This window comes from Falco rusticolus, chromosome 6, assembly GCF_015220075.1.
Source record: "Falco rusticolus isolate bFalRus1 chromosome 6, bFalRus1.pri, whole genome shotgun sequence".
Classification (NCBI taxonomy): domain Eukaryota; kingdom Metazoa; phylum Chordata; class Aves; order Falconiformes; family Falconidae; genus Falco; species Falco rusticolus.
In genome coordinates this window covers 68,823,740-68,845,107 of record NC_051192.1, presented here as the reverse complement: position 1 = coordinate 68,845,107, position 21,368 = coordinate 68,823,740, and the positions used below count along the sequence as shown (strand labels likewise).

The 21,368-nt window shown below is 38.7% G+C and overlaps 1 protein-coding gene across 4 annotated transcripts in view; it reads right to left on the bottom strand.

Moving 5' to 3' along the window:
• Positions 1-21,368, bottom strand: part of ARHGEF10 (Rho guanine nucleotide exchange factor 10) — a 117,080-nt gene that overhangs the window by 39,126 nt on the left and 56,586 nt on the right. For all 4 annotated transcript variants that reach the window (XM_037392141.1, XM_037392140.1, XM_037392143.1 and 1 more), the window contains 5 exons: positions 19,666-19,841; positions 3,682-3,797; positions 1,918-2,045; positions 1,316-1,416; positions 10-131 (listed from right to left, as the gene is read on the bottom strand). In XM_037392141.1, the coding sequence (XP_037248038.1) occupies positions 10-131; positions 1,316-1,416; positions 1,918-2,045; positions 3,682-3,797; positions 19,666-19,841 (643 nt within the window). The remainder of the gene's footprint in view (positions 1-9; positions 132-1,315; positions 1,417-1,917; positions 2,046-3,681; positions 3,798-19,665; positions 19,842-21,368) is intronic.

Genomic DNA, 21,368 nt, shown 5'->3' with positions numbered 1-21,368 from the left:
TCTGTTCACCTTAAACTCCTGTTGCTTGGCCATCATCACTGGCATGTGTCTAACAAGGAGAGGATGTTTCTCTTTTTTTATTTGATTCCCATCATCTTCCACACAGAACCAACCCAACAAGTTATCCTCCGCTGTAATGAAAAGAACAAACATCCCACAATACTTTCACTGAATAACAACTTACACCTCTCTACAGGAATAGAAATTAATTCTATTAGGATATGAGCAATAGATTACATAGATACTGATAATGTAAAAAAAGAACACCTTACACTAGCAAAATGTTAAGGGTGTTCTTTTAATGATCTTGCCAGTAAGTCATTAAAAGAGGAAAAGCACATCAAACCTCTCCTCAGACTCCAGGAAATCTGTTTTACAAACAGCATTTCTCTGCCTGTGTAAGTGACATCGCTACCAACTACTACTTATCATAATTATAAGGATGCTCCTCCCGGAATGATGGAGACATCTATTCTCTCGTCTTTTGTTTTTGTTATTTTGTCTGTCTTCAGTGAGAAACCATAAAAAGCACTGCATTTTGAGGGTGTGCTGGTGAAACTTGCTTTCTAGCAAGTGTATATAGTCAATGTTTCCCAATTTAGGCCTTCAAAATCCCAGGTATCTTTGGAAATCTATACCCCTTTGCAAACTCAGGATATTAATAACATCACAGGACAGCACATTTTTTAGTCCTCCCACTTAGATCAGATTTGTTTGTGATAATCCCCTCAGTGAAGACTACAGACTTATGTTTAAAACAACCAAACACCACCACCCCAAAAACATAATGATTTAGTTTTACGCATTTAACCGTAGAAATATTGCTTTATATTAAAACTACACCCATAAGTTTATTTCAGGCTCAGAAAGCTAAACGAATGAACCGAACAGCTTTACTGGTATTTCCTAGCTAAAATGATTCTGACCTAAAACTGAGAAATTTAAACCTGAAGTTCAAAGTTTAAAAAGTTCATCAGATCTGAAGAGCTAAGTTTATAATTGAATAACTTCCTCGCCTGTCTGTCCTGTAGTGTATCTCATTCTTGTTGATTTAGACATAACAATTAGTAATGATTATCACAGTTTTCATTAAAATACTGTGGAAATTATATTCATTCATAATGAAACCTCCATCCTATCCATAACATCATTACTCTGAAGCAATACACAATCACTGCTATTTACTGTACTGCAATTTTAATATCTGCAAATAGATTTTTCACAAAATAACAATTTTCTGAAATATAGAAATAAATGCATTATACGTTGGAGAGCTATCTTAATGTGATAGGAAATGTAAGTAACTAAAAATTACCAAGGGCCAGTTTAGCCATTTGTAAATTGTTGATCCAAGATTGTTTGATAGCAGGGGTAAATGTATTGAACACAGCCGTAAAGAAAGTGGGCCGTCCAGACCTGCAAGACATAAAAAAAAAAAAAAAAAAAAAAAAAGGTGCCACTCTAAATGCATTGAGTATGACATACAGTCAAGGCTAGAAATGTTGAGCAAGATGAAATTTCATTATTTTCTAATAATTAGACAAAGACACAGCTCCAGTATAAGCATGCAGGTTATGCTATGCTGTACTCCCGTCTTCCTACACTTTACATGAAACGGTATGAGAACATCCTCCTTGGCGAAGGAATGTAACAGTGCCTGTTCCCTGTTAGCTGTCACTGCCACGGTTCCACTCTTGCTTCTTGCATCTGGAACACAGGGTTGAGGAATGGGAGAAAAACTACAACGCTACCCTGGAACATGCAAGTTCCCAACACTGTGGCATGACAACAGAAGTCAGAGGCTAACTGAAGAGGCAGAAGAGAGGAAGAGCTACAGATTCCCAAATCCTCCCTGGTACATCTATGCCTAATACAAAAACCCATTTAGAAAGTTTTGTAATCAAGAATACTACTGACTTGTCCTGTTTTCCTGGGAGTTGCAGCTGAATTCTACAGCGATCTGCCGCTCTGATTTCATCTTCTTTTTTCAAAATCAGTTTTTGTAAACCTGAGGTCCAGTCATGGGCTACAGATTGGTTTAAGTTCTGAAAAATTAAAAAAGCTAAGATTCAATGCCAGTTTACTGGCCTATTTCCAACAGGCTAACTAAGGTGATCTCTATATGTAACAAGTAATTCCTGGCACCTGGGCCTCATTTAGGTTGCATTTTCATCACAGATAATTTAGCCATATTTGTAAACATGTTTCAAAAATATCTCTAAAAAATTTGCTAACATTTTATCTGCTAATTTAATCTCACATTGCTTAGTTTGATGAGATACCAACAACATTCCCAAGTGTTTGTCAGATGAAGAAATTTAAATTTGCATCAGGTGTATGCACAAGCCTTTCATTTTATTTCAATGAGTAGTTACACAGAACCCACAAAATCTGTTTCTAAAGAAAATTTCATTAAAATGTCTAGAAATTATACTGCCAATTTGGTTTTGTTCAAATCTTTGAGCCAAAATGTTTACAGAGCCATTATGAAAGCTGTCTGTGTGGTTGGAATCTGTTTAAGTAGGATGCTGAAACAATAGCCCTCTGCAAGCAGTGTTCAGAGTAGGTAAAAGCACACCTAATAAAGCATCAATAGTAACAAGTATCCATACACAAAAGTACACTGATTTTCCACAGTCAGAATTTTATAAAATTTGGATTCTTTTTCAAAAATAGAGAAGCTGACCTCATTTCCCAACTAAACTGCTCTATCTTATACATCTCTACCTCGAAATACTGACCAAATTTTAAGTATTTAAAGCATACTTGGCTCTGACTGGCAGCACAGGCAAAAAGGTTTTGCATATGTTAATGGCTGAATATCTTTGGGTATCTGTACTATACATATTCCAAATAGTGCAGCTGAAATTGACCTTCAAACACTTGTGAAATTTTGTCCAAAAGTAGTTTCCGTAAACTTCTTTCACAGTATGTATTTTCACAAAACTTTATGTTTTATTTAATGCCCTTGACTATGAAGGCAAGATTTCCCAAGAGAAACTCAGCTTTCATATATGTATTCACACACACACATAAAACATTTACAGCCTATGCTGGCAGGTAGGAGTTAAAAATTGTGCCTAAATGTACATAAAGCATATAGAACCAAAGGCAAAAAAGCAATTTTTAAAAGTCTTAAGACTGCGGAGAACTCATTCTGAAATTCAGTGTTAAAAGTACTATATCTGTCAGCCAGAATATAAGCTAAATAAAAGGAATGTGAACAAAGCCAAAGCAAATTACTTTCAAAATTCCTCTGAAAATCCTTCTATGTTTTTTGTAATTTGCACTCAGTTTTATGTACAGTTCCCCCTGAAAGCCAGGATTATGAGCTTGGATGGGCATCAAGAGCTTCCTGCAAACAACCATCCTCCTATTGCCTTGCCTAACTGCAAGAATCTGATTTCTTAAGATCAAAATGTAATTTTTTTTCCCCAATAACTACTGAGCAGATGTGGACACTTGTAGTATCCACCTATGCTTAAAAACAAGATTAGAAATATAGCTGTAATCTACTTATAATGCTAAACAGTTAACAGTAAATTAGTTAGCAGAGGTAAAAATTACTACAGTCTTTACAGAAAGAGCTGAAGAATGTCTTGCACAGATCCTAGGGAGAGACAATTACGTTACTTTACAGCAGGAACATATCTGAAAAATAAATCCAGCTTTGTTTATTACCTGATAGTTTCCTTTAAGGCTGCCTATTAATTGACTAATTTGACCAACTACATTCAAGTCATGTAAAAGGTTCTGCAGATCATGGTACAGTTGCCCTGGTCCCATATAGAGCTTATCTAAAATGAATAAAAACATAAGGTTATATATAATAAAAAGACGTCATTCTCAGTTGAAGGAGAACAGCATGACAAAGATAACTTTAACACATATCGCTCTTTCTTAACACTATGAAAATGAAGCTTATTAAAACTGGTGACTCTCTCTCTAGATTGTAAAAACAACTAATGCACCAATGTGCAGCTAAGGTCTTCATTACTTTTGAAAGTCAGAGTGGTTTGTTTACACATATCAATATTTCAGCTTGCTGCTCCAGGTGCTTTTAATGTCCCTCCAGACAGGTAACAGTGAAATGCATCCCAGAAAACTACAGGTACTAGTATATTATCATGTATTAGCTTTGCATGTACGGGCGTTACCAGAGGCATTTCCTCTTAGCTCACCTTATCACTGCCATTTATAGTTACAGTTAAGATTCGACTTTGTTCATCTACTATGATGAAGAGCATTAGGTGTACTTTCAACAAGCAAGCACTAGAACTGTGACAAATATCAAAGCTTCACTGGCCCCAAAAGTCTCTCGCTGACTTGGAAGTTTTGTTTAGCACAAAGCAGCAGACTTGCTCTTAGTTTGAAAACCCTTCCTGAAGGTTGCTTTTGGTCAGATGACAAAGCCAAAAAACGTATTTGTAGCCTTCACTATGGTGGTTTAAAACTCAAAATTAATTTAATTGATCGCAAGTTGGTTCTGGATCGTATATTCACATCCTTACTCTAATACGAGCCTGCAATTTCACTGAACCACTTGACATTTTATTGCAATCATGGTTAAGTGAAAAAAGAATCCGCACTTATATCAGCAACAAATCTTAACATCAGCAGAAGTATTTGCCCTAGCCATAAATAAGTACATATGTTTATAAGATAACACTAACTCAGAAAAGGATTAGTAGGATAAGCTGTCTATTTAAATGCACAAAGCTCGCAGAACCCTACTAATACACTCTCACTCCCAGACATGATGTTAGGAGCGGGACGGCTATGTAATTCTTGAGGAAACAACACCCCCACTTTCCCCTAAAAATACCCCACCCTGACACGAAGTCAGCATGTTTCCCTTTAGCTGAATGACAGGAACTGGGCTGGATTATCTTTGCAGGAAATCCCTGCAGTTTATTTAGCTCACACAGTGTAGAATCCAAACTACAGATCCTTCATGCCTTACCCCAACCCTGGAAGCTAGTTTGCAGGCAGAAAACTTCCCTGAAGCAGAAGGATTTCACCCCTGTGTTGGCAAGAGCACGATCTAAAGATAATGCCAGCTACCCGCTGTGCAGACAGATCAGGACCAGGGACACAAGCCGTGCCACATGGTCTGGCTGCCAGGGCACGTTGGTGCTGGACGCAGCTGCCAGCTAAGACACCGCAAGCACCTCTATTCCCTGAGTCTGCTACAGGGACCGGCGTATAAACCAAAATGCAACAAACCAAACACAAAGCTATCAAAATAGCATAAGGCAGAATATACATGAAAAATAAACATGCACAAGACAATTCTTGAAGCATTAATATATTCTCAGTTGTGTATTTAACTGTATTTTCTAAAGATATTTTCCTGGTTGGATGCATCATACAGATCAAAGCCATCACTGGATGATAGTTTTTTTTAAACGCAATTCACTATGTTAAGCTAGAGGTCTGCCTTAAACCTTGAAAAGTATACAAATTAAAGGCTCAAGGAATATGTTAAGGGTTACTTTATATCTGAATACTCCACTTCACTGCACGAAGATGCAACACATACCTGAGATATTACACATTCCCATGGAATTTCAAATTATTCTCTTGCCTTTAAATCCTCTGGTAAATTGAATCAATGAAAAGATCTCTGTGTATTGCCCTCGAGCACTAAACAAGGGAATGACTGCACTTACTACTATTTACCCAGCCAAATAATAGATGCAACTTTCATCCACCCTTCTTTGCCCATTCTGAATGTTAATTAAAAGAATACTCTAGCCTTTCTTACCCTTGAAAACAAATCAGTCCAGAAGAAAAACTCATTACATTTATTGTACACAATGAAAAGAAATTACTCCAAAGTAGACCTAAGAGGAAGAATTCTGAGATTATGGTCAGTAGACTATGTCTGCAGATCTGTTTAAAAAATGAAATAATTTTCTGGAAATGCAGACTACATACTTTCACTAAGCTGCTTTTTCACTTTCTTCAAACCAAATAAATGAATTCATAGTCTATTCATTTACCTATCTGTTATAATCTCCACTACTAAACAAACCAAACTGGTGCACTCAAAACCATATTACAAATATTTCTGAAATTTATCTTTGTGGATTTGAACCAAGAGAAAATTTACAACTACCAGGCTGTGAAAAGCTGAAAGGTTGTCAGGATTCCCTTGTATACAACTGGTATTTTCATTCAAGTGAATTACATTATTTTAAAGTTTTAAAAACCAAGATCACTCTTGGCAGCTTCGTAAAGACAGAGTTACCCCGATATTTCAATTATATTACTGAAAGCAGGCTGGAGAATGGACACTAACCTGCAGCATATAACAGCCAGCGTTCAGGCAGCTCTTAGATGCTGCAAGACTTTATGCCAATTTTCAACTGAAGCCATAAAGAAAGCTTTAATTACTTAGACAGACTTGCCCTGTGCAATATATACATCCACTGTGCCTGAAAAGAGCTGTCCTCTACAATCTCCTTCCTGAAGCTTAAAATGCTCTTACAAATATCCTTGTTCCAGCCTTAAGAATAAGGCATAGATCTTGAATTTCATTCAGTAATTGTCACCTGAGTCTATTTTGTCTGCACCATGCATATTTTATAAGCTTTTAATAAGTCAAGATAAAAAGGATGCAATAAGTGTGTCAAATCAAATAAACTAACCTTGCATCTGAAATTCTGTCACACAGAAAAAACAGATGGAATTAATTTGAGGCTCATTCATTGAAGACCACATTCTCAGCACAGGATAGGAAGTCAAAAAGCAAATCAACAACTAATTTAAGAGAGCCTGCTTCTATCCTCTGATGTTCAAGAAAAGACAAATGGCTAAATTAAGAAGATATCTGAATAGTCAATCAATGACTAGATCAACAGCCACACCTAATATCATTCCTTTGTGGAGGACCTTAGTGGGCACAGGCTAGAACACCAAAAAATAATAGATCAGCAATGATGGACTCATCAGAAGAGAGTTCTTTGAGAACTGACCACAAGTTACAGCAACTTCCTCTCTGAAGTAGGTCCTGTAAGGGTTACCTAAATGTCTTTTCAAATAGGATTAGCTTCTTGGTAGTTAACAAAATGCTGACTGCTAGGTGATCTGGTTAAGAATTGTCTGACAAGGGTTTTTCCTGGGTGAAGGAGGTCAGGGGGCACTCTAATCTGTTCATCAGCCAAAGACTGGCTGCTTCAGCCCACACATGTTACCTGACCATTGGACTACTGGCTATTTTGGGGTGGGTGTTCACTTTCTTTTTTCCATAGAGAGCACTGAAAAACTCTTGGCTTCACTCCAAAGCAGATACGTGGTTGGTTTCTTTTTGTACTTTGAAATGTTTCACAAACGATAAAGTCATTTCCTTCCCATTTCTAAGCCAGACTTGCTAATTATCAAGCTCCAAAACAACTTATTTTTCCAACGTGAAAAAAACCCCTTCCTGAGTTTAGAGAAGATTCTATCCAGCTCTACACATTCTACATGTTACAGAAGGATGGTGTGCCTGGGCAGGAGAGAAGGCAGTGTGCTGTAACTGACAACCACATACATAGCTTCAGAGGCAATGCTTTTTGCATTCCACCTACAGATCAAGGGTGAAATCTTGGCCGCATCTAAGTTAGCAGGAATTTTTTTTCATCAATTCCTTTGTTGCTAAGATTTTACCAGAGGAATTTGTGCCTCCCTGCAACAGGAAAGTTTACTGCCAACGACCAGTAATTCATGCAGAACACCCAACTCATTCCTCAGCATTGTTATGAGATATATTCAAGGTTAAAAAAGAAAACAAAACTGCCATTTGCTTTAGAGGGAGGAAGGAGGGTAAAACTTAAATTGATTTTTGTTGCTAAGTAAAATTAGGATGGGAAGATTCTGCTTTTTATAACAACTGCTCTTTAGTCAAGATATATTTAAGTATAACACTAATAACACTTAATTTACCTGCTTATTTCCCTCCCAGTGTCACTCTCAGCACTACACCTTTAAATTCACCAGTTTTGCCTGGTTTGAAATAATTCTTATAATTGAAACAGAAGCAATTGTAGCCCATTTACATCCACACACTTTCAAAGCCTGCAGGAAACTCCCTGGGTGTGGTTAAAGTTTAACTTGGCTAGGGCAAAATTATGCTTTGGAAGGTTGTGCATAAATACACACACGCAGGAGAGTGTCTGTGTGCTAGTGCTTAGGTGTGGGCAGAGGGGAAGAATTCCCACCTCTGGCAGTGGGCTGATTTGCAAGGGAGCACAGCCAGCAGCTGCAGCTCTTCCCCTGCACAGACAGCACAGCAGCAGCTGCTTTACTGGGCGCTGGTAGAGCAGCTGCTCCCTTGGAAATTTTGTCTATCCAGTTCCTCTAAATTTTCAATTTGCATGGGCATCACAAGCATATTGGATATTGTACTCCTGAACTGATCACACCCTATTCTCCCTTTCCAAGAATTACTATGGGACACGTTTATTTACTGCAGTGATTTCTCACGTGTACGCATTTTCCACTAGCTTTTGCTGTGTGTTCTGATTCTCTCTTGTGAAACACTGATTTTTCACAGATTTATGCCACCGAAGAGGAAAAAGAAAGTATTGCATTGCCTAGAGTAGATGCACCCATCATTTAAACATCTATTCCTGCGTAAGCACATGTAATGGCTCATGTGGTCCCTTCCCACACTAAACTCTTGCTCATTCCCGGTTAGGAGGATTTTTTTCAAGTAATAGTATTGCATAAATCCCAATAGCATGCAAATATAATAAAAGCCTCATTTGGTATACTCTCAATATTGCAACTATTCTTGCAAACATTTCTGTATCTGTATCACATTAAAGCCAAAGACTTGTTAATAGATACATTCCTGGGTATCTCTTTTAACTGCAAGGTAAGTAAACTTGACAAGATCTGCCTTGAGTACGCTTATAGTAACGACCTCTTCCCCACATGGTTCAAAACCACAGTATATCAATAGAAATTACTTTGAAAAAGCTGTATCGACATGAAGTGAGAACAGACGCATCATGGAAATTCAAGGTCCTTAGAAAGATTACTTTGCTTCTGAGAGACACAGAGCCCTGAAGTCAAATTAGGTGTTACACAAAATGGAAGCTCACAAACACCCACATGTGAAGACCTCAACCAAAACTGAGAAAAGCTATTTTCCTGACAATAGTTCCAGTATTACTGAGGGGTAACACAAAATTAATGGTACGCTTGAAGAACATGCCGGATTTGAAGAATACTCTCTGAAAGGCTAGTAGGTCCTAAATTTGATTTGCCATTTGCAATCTGGTCTTCAAAGCTGAGCGCATTTGTATTGCTTCCTCCCACTGAGCCATCTGTGTGCATCCAGGCAGCATACTGAAACATCAAGTGTTATGAAGTAAAGAGATTTGGAAAAGATTCAATCCTCATCCTGAGCATAAAAATCACCTGGGATGGGGGGCGAAGTTACATGTGTGGGAGGCAACTTTAAAAGCTGCTGTGTCTGAGGAAGGCATAATAAACTGGTACATGTGTAGAATTAAGCACTCAGTACAAATAATAAAAAATAGGCCCCTTCCACAATATTTAAGTCTACATTTCAACTCAAGAAGCTTGTACAGTGTTCCGGAAAGCAAAGCATCAAGATACCAGATGAATTCTCGATCAGTTCATAAAAAACTGGACAGATTTCACGAGATTGTGAACACGTTTAGGTTGAACTATGATCATGTAGCAGTAATATATTTAAAACTGCTTAAGTGCAATCAGAAACAGTCAGAACTGCTTTTTGTTTTAAATGTGACTTTGATGTCCTGGGAATGTTTCACTGATTTTTTTTTTATCTAGTAATAATAAGCAGACAGCATCCCACTGCTCAGTTTAAGATGCCCACCTTTAGGAAGGACAAAACTGGAGACTGTTTTGAGAGACAACATTATAGCTGAAGTAAAATAGTTTTCTGCAAGGAAAACTAGAAACCATTAATAAGGCCCAAGATTCAATTACTGCAGGTGAGGAATTCTTTCCCTACCTTTGGTACTGGAACCTGCTCCTACCGATAACACTGGTATGGAAAACACACAGGACAAATGCCTTACAGCTTTCTCTAGGCAAGAGAATTTGTCAAATGGTGGAAAAGCTTTCTCCCTGAGGACGTCTAGTGGAACTAATTTTCTTAGCGCAAGTATCAAAGGAGACCTTTATGTGGCATTTTCATATACAAGTGATCTATTTCAGCAATCAATAAACAGATCTGGCAAAAGCATTACGAATATTGGGAATTGCAAGAACATCACCATTCTGATACTGATGTCCATTTTAAGGTATTATTCCCTTTCCCTTTACAAAAACCTCTGCACCAGAACACCTAGCTTTCACTGGAAAGCCAGCGATGAGGTTCCTTTGCTGCACCAAGCCCTTCCCTTGCCAGAACTTGACAAATCCAAGCACCAGCCACACACAAGGGAGGCACGTCCATACGTCTGATCCCTTCTGCCTGGAAACTCTGTATGAGTATTAAAGCCAGTGACAAAGCAGATGAGATTTTATTTTTAAATGCTGAACTACAAGCTTCCTGCATGTTGTGTTAAGTAAGCAAAGTCCCTGACAGTTTCCCCAGCACCACACCCCTCCTATCTGGGTCTTTCCACTTGCTTACTAATGCTGCTTCTGTTTCCAATGTCACTTCAGAGAAGCATGTAGGTGGGTTATGTTTATTCGTTTCTCCTTTATGAGAGCATTTGAATAGGCAATTGGAATTTCAGTAGAATAAATTAAAAGAAAAAAAGTAATCTTGTGAATCCAAAATCCTGGTTTAAGACCTAAATAAGCTCACAGGCCAATTTAAATTTTGTAAGAGAAAAGCAGGCTTTCTGCCTTATCCCCATTTGTTCTTTCATGCCTGTCCTGGTTGCAGCTTTTAGTAATTAGTACAGTGCTGTATATTTTGGCTATGATGTGAGAACAATGTTGATAGTACACTGATCTCCACAGCTGCATGCTCCTGAAAAATCTGAGCCACCATGGCTGAACTGTAGCTCACCTGAGATAACACTGTACTCTCAGGTCCAAACTGCACAAATGTTTAGAGAGTGGTACTAGCCTCCAGGTTTGGAAATTGAAGAAAATGGGAAGTCAGGAATAATCTCAGAAAACAAACTTAGTTGGCAGCCGTCAATGATAAGTTGAGCTGCTACTCACACATAGCTTTACAGCACAACCCTAAATTAAGTTTGGTAACCTAGTACACAAAGAAACAGCACAAACACACACGTAATATTATGTGATAGGCAATAAACCCTGAGATTACTAGAAGAGAAACTGTTAAATTTGTACATGGGGTAAGCAAGCCTAATCACTGATACAGCCAGGACCTATCACCATCATTAACCAATATGAAGAGCATTATCATAAATTTGAAATTACATATTCAGTCTAATCATACTTTAATCACGTAAGCACCTAAAGATAATCTCTATGAGCTTAATTATTGAATCTAATAATCTGAGCCTCTAAAACTCTTTAATGTATTTATTCTCACTGCCACACAAGACAGGGTAGTTCTTCAAGTCCTAATCACAAAGAATCAAATACACATGCCACCCAGTACACATAGAGCAGAGGTGAGAAACAAACCTCCCAAGTCTCAACTCTTGACAAAGTATTTTTAACATGCTTCACATCCCTGTCAGCTGTTAATACCTTGCTCTCAACTGGTAATTACATGAATGTGGAGGCCTGTCTCACTATATGCTCGTTGTATCAGATCTGAACACCAAAGAAACAGGTTGCACAAAAACTACAGTCCAACCGCAAAACTGCTTATACACACACAGCTTGAGCAATGTGAAGATAAAATCAACAGCTTGCAACTGCAAATATTGAGTAAGGTATTAAATTCATAGTGTTATACCATTTGTGAGTAAAATTATGCAATAACACCAAGGAAATGCAAAGCCTCTTGAGATGGTGAGAAGTAGTTCATACATCAAGAGCATGGCTTCAGGATTATATTAAACTCCAGTTAATCCTGACTGCACAGGGAATTTCAGAGATAAAGTCACATAAAGATTTTCTTTCCTGCTGACAGAAGCAGCTGTGCTGTGTCAGAGACGAGGAAGGAAGTGAAAGAACTAGGGAACAACAGGAGGGAGAAACACTGGAGCCCCGATGTGCTGACAAGTATGGACCCCACAGCCTGGCTCCTCAGCAACATGCTAGCTGGGACAACAGCTGGTGCCTTCCTGGACTACGTACTGACTGCAGATATGTATCACAGGAACTCCAGTTCCTGGCTCTGTTCCCATGAGGAAGGAAAGTCCTGGAAGCAAAGAGACTTTAGAGTGAAAGACAAGAGGTACCATGGCCCTTTCCTCTCACAGGTCCTGAAGGGGAAGGCTGCGGGTAGCACAGACCTGGAAGCCTCTGCCCTCCCAAATTGGGAGAGGAGCTGCACAGGACCTCCAGTGTACACCTGCATTGGCATGGAAGAGCATGACAGGAACTGGATGCAACAGGCAGTGAAAGTATTCATGTGAAGGCATTTAGATGATGAAAGTACTGCAGGGATCTCAAGACAGGTCTGCAGGTGATTGTAAACTGGCCAAGCTGCCAGAGGTTTACACTGGAGTTCCCACCAAACCACCTGTAACAACTCAAGTGGAAATCATACTGTGAGGAGCTTACCTCACTCTTTCATATTCACTTGCTTATAGCTATGTTTCTACATATTTCACTACTCTGTGTAAAAACATGGACGAGACCCCTAAAAACAGTGTATAGGAGGTGAACGTCAAGCCCTATAACCACTATGGTGGATATGAAAGGCAAGCAGATGAATCTTATCCAAAGTGGGTGAGACAAACATGTTAACACCTAATTTATTCTGTGCCTAGTCCACCAGCTAGAAACATATATCTGCTTAAAAAATGAACTATTTCACGTCACCTGGTTTGCTCAGCTGAACAGGCTATTTGGAGATAGACTGATTTAAAATCTCTGGTCTTTTGTTCACATATATCAATGACAGTTTACATTTATAAACATATTACTGTACAGTATCATTTCAATAGTTTTAAAATAAAGTTTTACATTATTACTCTATTTCAGAGGTGAAAGTTAGTTTAACTAGCAATTCATCCCACATCATCCTTTTTAAAACCTTATCATCAATGCTAGAGTTGATATGCCACTTAATGTTTAGTCTTGCTTACTCTGGACATTGTAGTACAATTGTCCAGCCTTGCAGTGATGATAAAGCTAATTTTTATTTTCCCTTCTCCAATTCTGTATTTCTTGTTAGACAAACCAGTAAAAAAACCAGCATTAATGGTAATGGCTATCACAGCAGCACTATCTTTGTTTTCAAGAACTGTTCTTCCACTGGGCAAGACATTGACAGAAACACAGGTGCACACTGTAGCCCACCAAACACTCCTGCCTGTTTCCCTGGCAACACTTGGAGACCTACATAAAATGACTGCATCAAGAAGAAGGAAACTCGGAAGAAAGGAATCATGCCTGCACTTCAGTGTTATGTCACTACATTTGACAGTAAACAAAACCCACAGAGATCAAAGCCACACATGACTGGAAATGGAGTACAAATATATCCCTGGAAGTCGGACCAGGAAAGATGAGAAGCCATGGTGTAGCAGTGCTGAGGTTTGATCTCAGTTACGAACTGTAAACCTGTGAAACAAAAAACAACACTAAAATGCAGCCATAGACATAAATGTGCTAACCTGTTTTTTCTTTTTACTGTTATCTCCTACACTCATCACTGCATGATACATATAGTACAGATGGGTCTTGCTCATTTTCTCTTTCAGCCTTTAGCCATATGGCTCAAATTAAACGGTTCTTTGCTTAAGTAATAGGCTATGCTGCGTATGGCTCCTAATCAACATGACCTGCAGCAGAACACTGCTAACAGGCACTGGTTTCCCAACCAGAAATGACAGGATACTTAGCCCACCCACCTTGCTTCTACAGAGTCTCTCTAGTCTGGTCTTCTTCAATAAAACCGCTGTGAAAAACTTTTAGAGCTCATCCTTTTCATTCTTGGGAACCAGGGAACAGGCAACTAGGGGTGGTCACTGTCGCGGCAGCACCAAGCAGGCATTCATCTTGGCACAGAAACCACATTTCACGACCCATCAGCAGTTTGCATAAAGTGCTGCAAACTCTTAACACCACATTCCAGGAACCTGAAAAGCTGAAACTCTGGCCGGTGCATTTGACCTTTGCTCCTATATTCCCGTTTAAGAGCAGTGAAATACATGTATTTTCAGTGATTTTATGTACAGATGGGTGACTTGCAAGTGAAGGTCCACTTCCAGATTCTTCTAGAGGGGAATACAGTACGTTTTTATAAGAAGTGACAAATTTGCTTTTGACTATATTTTTTTATATTTTTGGAAGACATATTTAAAATATGTCATATTGATATGACATACTAAGAAACAGGTTGTATTAATTGCTCTTTCACCCATCCTCTTTTATCAGAAAAGTATGGGTAACATTTAACTTTCTTAGTGCTCTCTTTCCATAAATTCAATTCAACTTCTCACCCATTTTGATTGAAAAATTATCATTTACTAGGATACAGCTATGTAGTAAACTTCCTCAAAAGCCAACAACAACAAAAGAATCCCTAATAAACCAAACCCCAAGGAAACAGCCAACAGATAAATCCCTTCAATTACTAAAGATCATTCAGGACAAAGCAGCATATAATAGCAAAAAAGATAACATCACAATAAACGCATTAATTGCTTCAGATGCTTACAGCATCTAAAGTAACAAATAAAGACAGAAAAATTAGCAAAAAATAGTTAGCAATAACCTAGTATTTGAATAGGCACTGATTACTCTTTCAATTCCTCTATGATATAACTTGATTATCAAAGATAGCAATTTACCTGTGGGCAGGTTTAAGTGATCTGTGGCCTCCCTTTAGACTCCCTCCAGACACATTAGGTGTCTGAGGTACTTTGAGTGCTTAGGGTTCCTGCCCAGAGCACAGTGTATTTTATAGTTGCAGAAACCAAGGTACAGAAGTAGCAAGACTCCCACAAACATACAAGCAAACCTGTGACAGAGCAAATACTAAAATTCAGGAACCTTAAACTTGATGTTCATTTCCCTAGGTCCACAATAAGCAGGTTACCTATAGACATCTTGGAATAAAACAAAACAGAATAAAGAAAAACAAAACCAAACCAGTATCCCAGCTGTGAATGCTGAATCCATTGTTTTCAGTAGTTCACAGACAGAGGAGGTGAAATCAATGCATGTATCAACACAACTGTGTGGAAGAACAGAATTCACTAGTTAGCATTACGTAAGGAAGAAGTATAATTAAGGAAAGTGTCTCATTTTGAGCTTTTCAACCATTTATAGGCTAGGGTCATCCCTATATTACATAATACTTTTGCTGAGTTCTTTTTGGGCCTTGAAAACAAGGTTCTTGCTTCATAGAATCTTAGAATCATAGAATGGTTTGGGTTGAAAGGGACCTTTAAAGGTCACCTAGTCCAACTCCCCTGCAATAAGCAGGGACACCTTCCACTAGATCAGGTTGCTCAGAGCCCCATCCAACCTGACCTTGAAAGTTTCCAGGGATGGGGCACCTACCACCTCTCTGGGCAACCTGTGCCAGTGCTTTAACGCTCTCATCATAAAAAATGTCTTCTTTACATCTAGTCTGCATCTAACTCTTTTAGTTTAAAACCGTTACCCCGTGTTCTATTGCAACAGGGCCCACTAAAAGGCCTATCCACTTAGCAGCCTCACCTACCATTATAGTAGTTTTCTTATCTCACCATAGAATCAAGTCAAATGCTCCCGTAACCACCTAAACCACGCTTCAAATACCTCTTACTGAACTCCATTACACGACACAATTCTTTCAGCACAAGTAAATCAAACCCAAGAACGTACAACTTCCTACTCATGCTGAAAATATTCCTCTTTTGCTATATTAATTCAAATTTTTAGTACTATGAATGTGTCTGTCCTTCTGCACATGGACTAACTGGGAGGGAGAGGACAACAGCAGTAGCCTACCAGAAACAGTACATGGATTTAATAGGGAAAAAATTCATCTTCCATCTTTCTGCAAATGGTTCTACAGAAGAAAATTCACACATCAGGCTTCTGTCACAAAGAGTTAAGCTAACTACTTCCACAGGAACTGTCCAGTTGGCATGCCAGAGACTCATACTCACAGACATTCAAGCAAGATTAACTCCGATACATGAAATAGGACTTTGCCTAATTTGCTCAGAGGAATGCGATCCGATAAATGTGCTATTTTTTTCTGAAGACTGAGAATGAAATGTTTTCTGCTTTAAATATCATTACAGGAAGCAAACACAAGTTATAATTGCACTCCATCAGGATACAATATTAGAACCATACAAATAAAGGATTCTGCCAAACAGCTGAGGCTTCAATCCTTCTCCATAAATAAAAGAACCTATAGTCTACTTCTGTTGTATCCCTCTAGCACCAAGAATAAAACAAAAGCACAGCAAGGACTGGAACAGCATAGCAGAATACACCCTAGGAAAATTTTCCTGCCTTCCCCCATGTACCCTCAGGCCACACAGTTTCTCCTGCCAAAAGACAAAGGGCTTAAAAAAAACCAGCCATGAACTTAACAACCCCTGAAAGTGTTCTCTAGAATTCAGAGACAAAAGACTGGTATGCAAAGCAGAACTGGGTACAAAACTGCAAACTGATGATTTTGCCAAGTGAAAACCAAGTTCACACAGCCCTTGCTTTCCACTGTAGAACAGTACTAAAGCATGCCCTTGGTTTATGCATATTCATAAAACCTTTCCACCTTTCAGCAGTTGCATATTACAACATGTACGATATGAATTCAAATTCATCTATTAATTTCTCTGTAACACCCAAAGTTTGCATCCTTTAACAATACTATCCTTTCTTGCAGCATCGTAGAAAGCACCAATTGCATTTAGCCAATAATAGTTTAAATTATACAGTAAGATACAGTTATGACAGTTGCCTCCTCATAAAAAGGATTTTGGCTGAGAAAAAAGTGCCACGATGAGAGAAATGCAGCTAATAATCAGTAATCCTCACAATAACAAACTAGAATCCATTAAGAGTCCTTGTTAATCACAGCAGTAATGTGAGAATGCCAACTTTATACAGGGGTCAAGTACTTAACCTGATGAGTTACAGATAGAAAACAACTTTTCTCAGTCTTCTAGAAACAGAAGAAATGACCCCCCTACTTCTTAATGCTTTTACACAGAATCATCATCATTCTGTATCTCTCCAGCTCCCAGAAACTGGAAATGAAAGCTGAAAATAAGGTCTGAAACATGGTTCTATGTGATGGAAACAGGATTCTGCCTGCAGCATCACAAATTGTTCTTGATGTTATTAAAACCACACACTATGAGGCCACTGGGATTTCACCACAGCACTTGGTATACTTTGAAAACAGAAGGAAACATGATATAACTTTATGACAACCGTTAAGTCAAGCAGTTTCAGGCAAAGAATCGACAATATTTTGTTGGTAGTGTTTTGCAGTTTGTGGTTAATACCCAACAATCTCATGATTGTTGATCCCAAAAAACATGATACTACCATGAAAAAAATTGTGTCATCATCAACTATAAAATGCAGCGTGTTGGTGGGTGCAAATAAACAAGCAACAGTGAACCATTACACAAAATCTTACCAGTCCTTTCCCGCTGCAGGCAGGCTGAACTTTCTGAGCTTCTGCACCTTTAGAGGCCAAGATGACTGGAACTAAGGGGGCAACTCTACAGAATAACTAACACAATTAGGTGTGTATTCAAACTCGTCTACACAGGCCAATTTGGACAAGTCTGCATTCAAAGTAAAACTAGCACAGACACAGCAGTACATGCAAATAGCAAGGCTACACTCTTGCTCTTTCATGATGGGTTATATTCAATTTAGCTCGATCATTTGGCAGAAACATTTGATTAAAGCTGAGGGAAGATTTATTCATTTGTATAACCAGAATCTTTCATAAGCATTTTATTTCTTAGCTTTTGATCCCTTTTACACTAGGGCAAGACTGAATTAATGCAACGATCAGAGCTTACCAAGAGGACAGTTGTTCAGCTCATCTTTTACCTACTGATTACCATTTAACCTGAAAGTTGAGACTACAAATGATGTACAAAGTAATTTCATTTTTTTGACATATTGTCACCAAACATCATGAAGCTAGGCAACCTCAAAGCCAAGAGGTTCAAGTAAGTTCTACAGGACTGTTCTGGTAAAAGTTTTTCTTTCTCCCCTCATGCTCCACTTCCCCATCTGATCTTGCTGACAGGCAAGGATTTGGTCTAATCGTCTGTGAAGCTACTGCACAAAGTTGCAGTAGGATTATTCAACAAGCTGTTCCTCCCAAACTCAGCTATAAGAAGGACCCCTCCATTCTAAGTAATATTCTCCTTTATATACATTCAGAGTCATGCATACAGCAGCTGGTAAATGACAACATAAAAGCCTTAACCTCATTGTCTAAGTAGCCCATTAATGGTTAAAAGGAGTTACAAGATGACATCATTCTTGAAATTGAGACGTAACTACCTGTAAAAATTTTCTGTGGCTGTTTACAAAGAGAGGAGCAAAACCACCTGACAATAACCATCCTGGAGAACATGGGGGGCATTAAATGCTGCAGCTGCACCTCAGATAATTCTGAAGTGTAATATTTATGCCTCCTTACAGCACAACTGTGGGAAAATTCAGGAAGCCAAGGGTGCAATATTAAATAAATACAATGTGAAATAATGCCAAGAGCTAGCACTGAAATCCATGCAAATTAGTCCACTAACAAGGATCACAATCTAGATATATAAAATGTACTAAAAAAATGCAGTATTTAGGCAAAACACAAGATATAAAAATAACTCATTATATGTGAAAGGCTAGCTATCAAGTCAGCTCTTGGAATTCATACATCTCTTGAGGGTAGTTAGCAGGCTTTTAGGAGGGATTAACAGGCACAGAAGGAACTTGCAAACTTCAGAGCTTGAGGTTGAGTTTGGAGAGAGGCTTGGATTAAATTACCTATTGGCATATTGTTTCAAAAACACTCATTAAAATTAAAATTGATGTTTTTTTCTGAAGCACTTATTACTGCGTTTGACAGGTGGGATACTATGGGCTTGAGAGAAGTAACTTCTACCCTGCAGTAAAACCACTTGTGTTGAGACTATTCCACAGCAACAGGGTAGCTGGTCATTTTTATTGAGAGAAACTTCCTTAATTATGGGATAAAGAACATATGCATGACCAGCTACGACGGGACAGCTGGCACACCACACCAAAACAACCTTTTTACAGGTTGTATTGTATGAATATATATATGAATTCATATATATATGAATGCCCACACACGTTCATACTTTAAAACACTTTTTGCATTCCTGTATAGAACACTGAACTAGGACAAGTACAAATAACTCATGTTGCAAGGCAGGAGACTGGCTATCACTTTACAGATTGTCTGCTTCCAAGGAAAGAGGTTGTATTACTGTCCATGTTACAGAAGTCTTCATTCACAGAATTCTTTCCTTTGTTTTCAGTAGCCCATTGAAATTCAAATATGGATTTTAATGGGAAAAAAAAAACCCCAACCAAAAAACCCTGTACAAGTCAATAACTCCCGTCACTTACTTGGCTTAGAGTTAATGATGACATTTTCAGCAGAGTGCTGGGGTGGAAACCTGCAGTTCTCTCCTTGGCCCTCACTGCTGCCATACTCGATGACTTCCACTTGTCCCAGCGGTACACTCCACTTCAATAAATACCTCTGGCCAGTTGTCACAGCGCCACTGCTTTCATAGGAAGAGCTGGAAGATGCACAAATTATTGCTTTGACAAACAACTGTGTTTCAAGTCCCATTTATTATTTTAGCTTCTAAAATTTGCTGTTTATCTGTCTGAGCACCATGCACAACTTGAAACAAATACATGCATCAGGCTGACTGTGACTGATCTCTCCTGGAGTGCAAAGAGCAGCTATGCAGGTGCAGATAATCTCATTTACAAACAGCGTAGGACCGCCAGCACAACAGTCCCTACATTTCTATAACAAAACATAAATGACCATCTTATAAGATCAACCTGCTTTTTGATACACAAGCTCTTAGGATGACACTTTGGCTCCATATTTTCCTAATCCTTTTGAAACAGTGCTCAAAAGTAGTAACTACTATGTTGAGAGAAGTACGGATGATGGGACCTTTGAATGACTACCAGCAGCAGGGAGGGCAATGTAACCACCCAAGGGCGGACAAGCTAACATTTCTGCTGAGCCCCACAGCACAGGATATTCTTTACAGCAGACCTTAGCAACTGCTGTGGCTTCTGAGCTTAATCTCAAGTGAGCTACTGCTGAAGCAAGCGTGTATCACAAGAGGCATATCAGAGGAAAGAGCACACTGAGGAAGCTCACTTGGAATAGCAATGGCATTAATACTCATTTTCCTTTGTTTCTTTCATTCCCTTATTCACATTCAAGCACACATAACAAACATTTATCGTTAAGGACAAAAGAGATGTTAAAGTGGACAAAAAAGGTTTACTTCACAGAAAGCATGACTGAAATAACAAAGTTAAATGCTTGGGAGAAGTCAGCAAAATGCAGTTATTGAGAACAGTACCTAAATGCTGATGTTTAGCTAGTCAGCTACTGTTCCCAACACAGTCATACTTTTGTTTCAATGAAGAGGCAAGTATGAACAAAAACCACAAGTGCCACAGCTTAAGTAAATATTTATAAACTCTTGATCTAGTTCAGAAGAAAGAAAACAAGACTGGGCAGGACACAGCACTCATTAGGGATAGCATCCACCCCCTCCAACTACTGCTACTTAAAAGTTAGGTCTCCGGTTCAAGCTGGTTATCTAGACTACGTGTCAAGAAGGACCTTCTTAGGGGCATGTACTCTGTAGAAACGCATGTCTTTTGCCAGCTATAGAAAATGGTTCTGGAACAAATGGTCCCCAGGCTCCTGGGACATCTGACTGTTTCTGTAAATGTTGGACAAAAGGTGGTTAAGTGTGCTGACACATACTTAGCTACATGTACGTGTAAAACTTCTGAAAAAGTCTACATTTCCAGGGTAAATCTGCAGGCATGCACTGTGAAAACCCCTGCTATAACAGAAGCCTAGCTTAGGTAAGATGCCTAACTTCATATAGCTAAACCAAAGAGAAATAAAGCTTATCCTGCATAAGCCAAACAGGCAAGGGGTACATTCTATAGCAGATGCTTATTTTGCACAAAAACTTCTGGAATGGATACAGGTATCATGTGTGAACTCTGGCAGATTATTTCCTTCAGGCTCTAACTATATTTCACATGACACAGGTAGT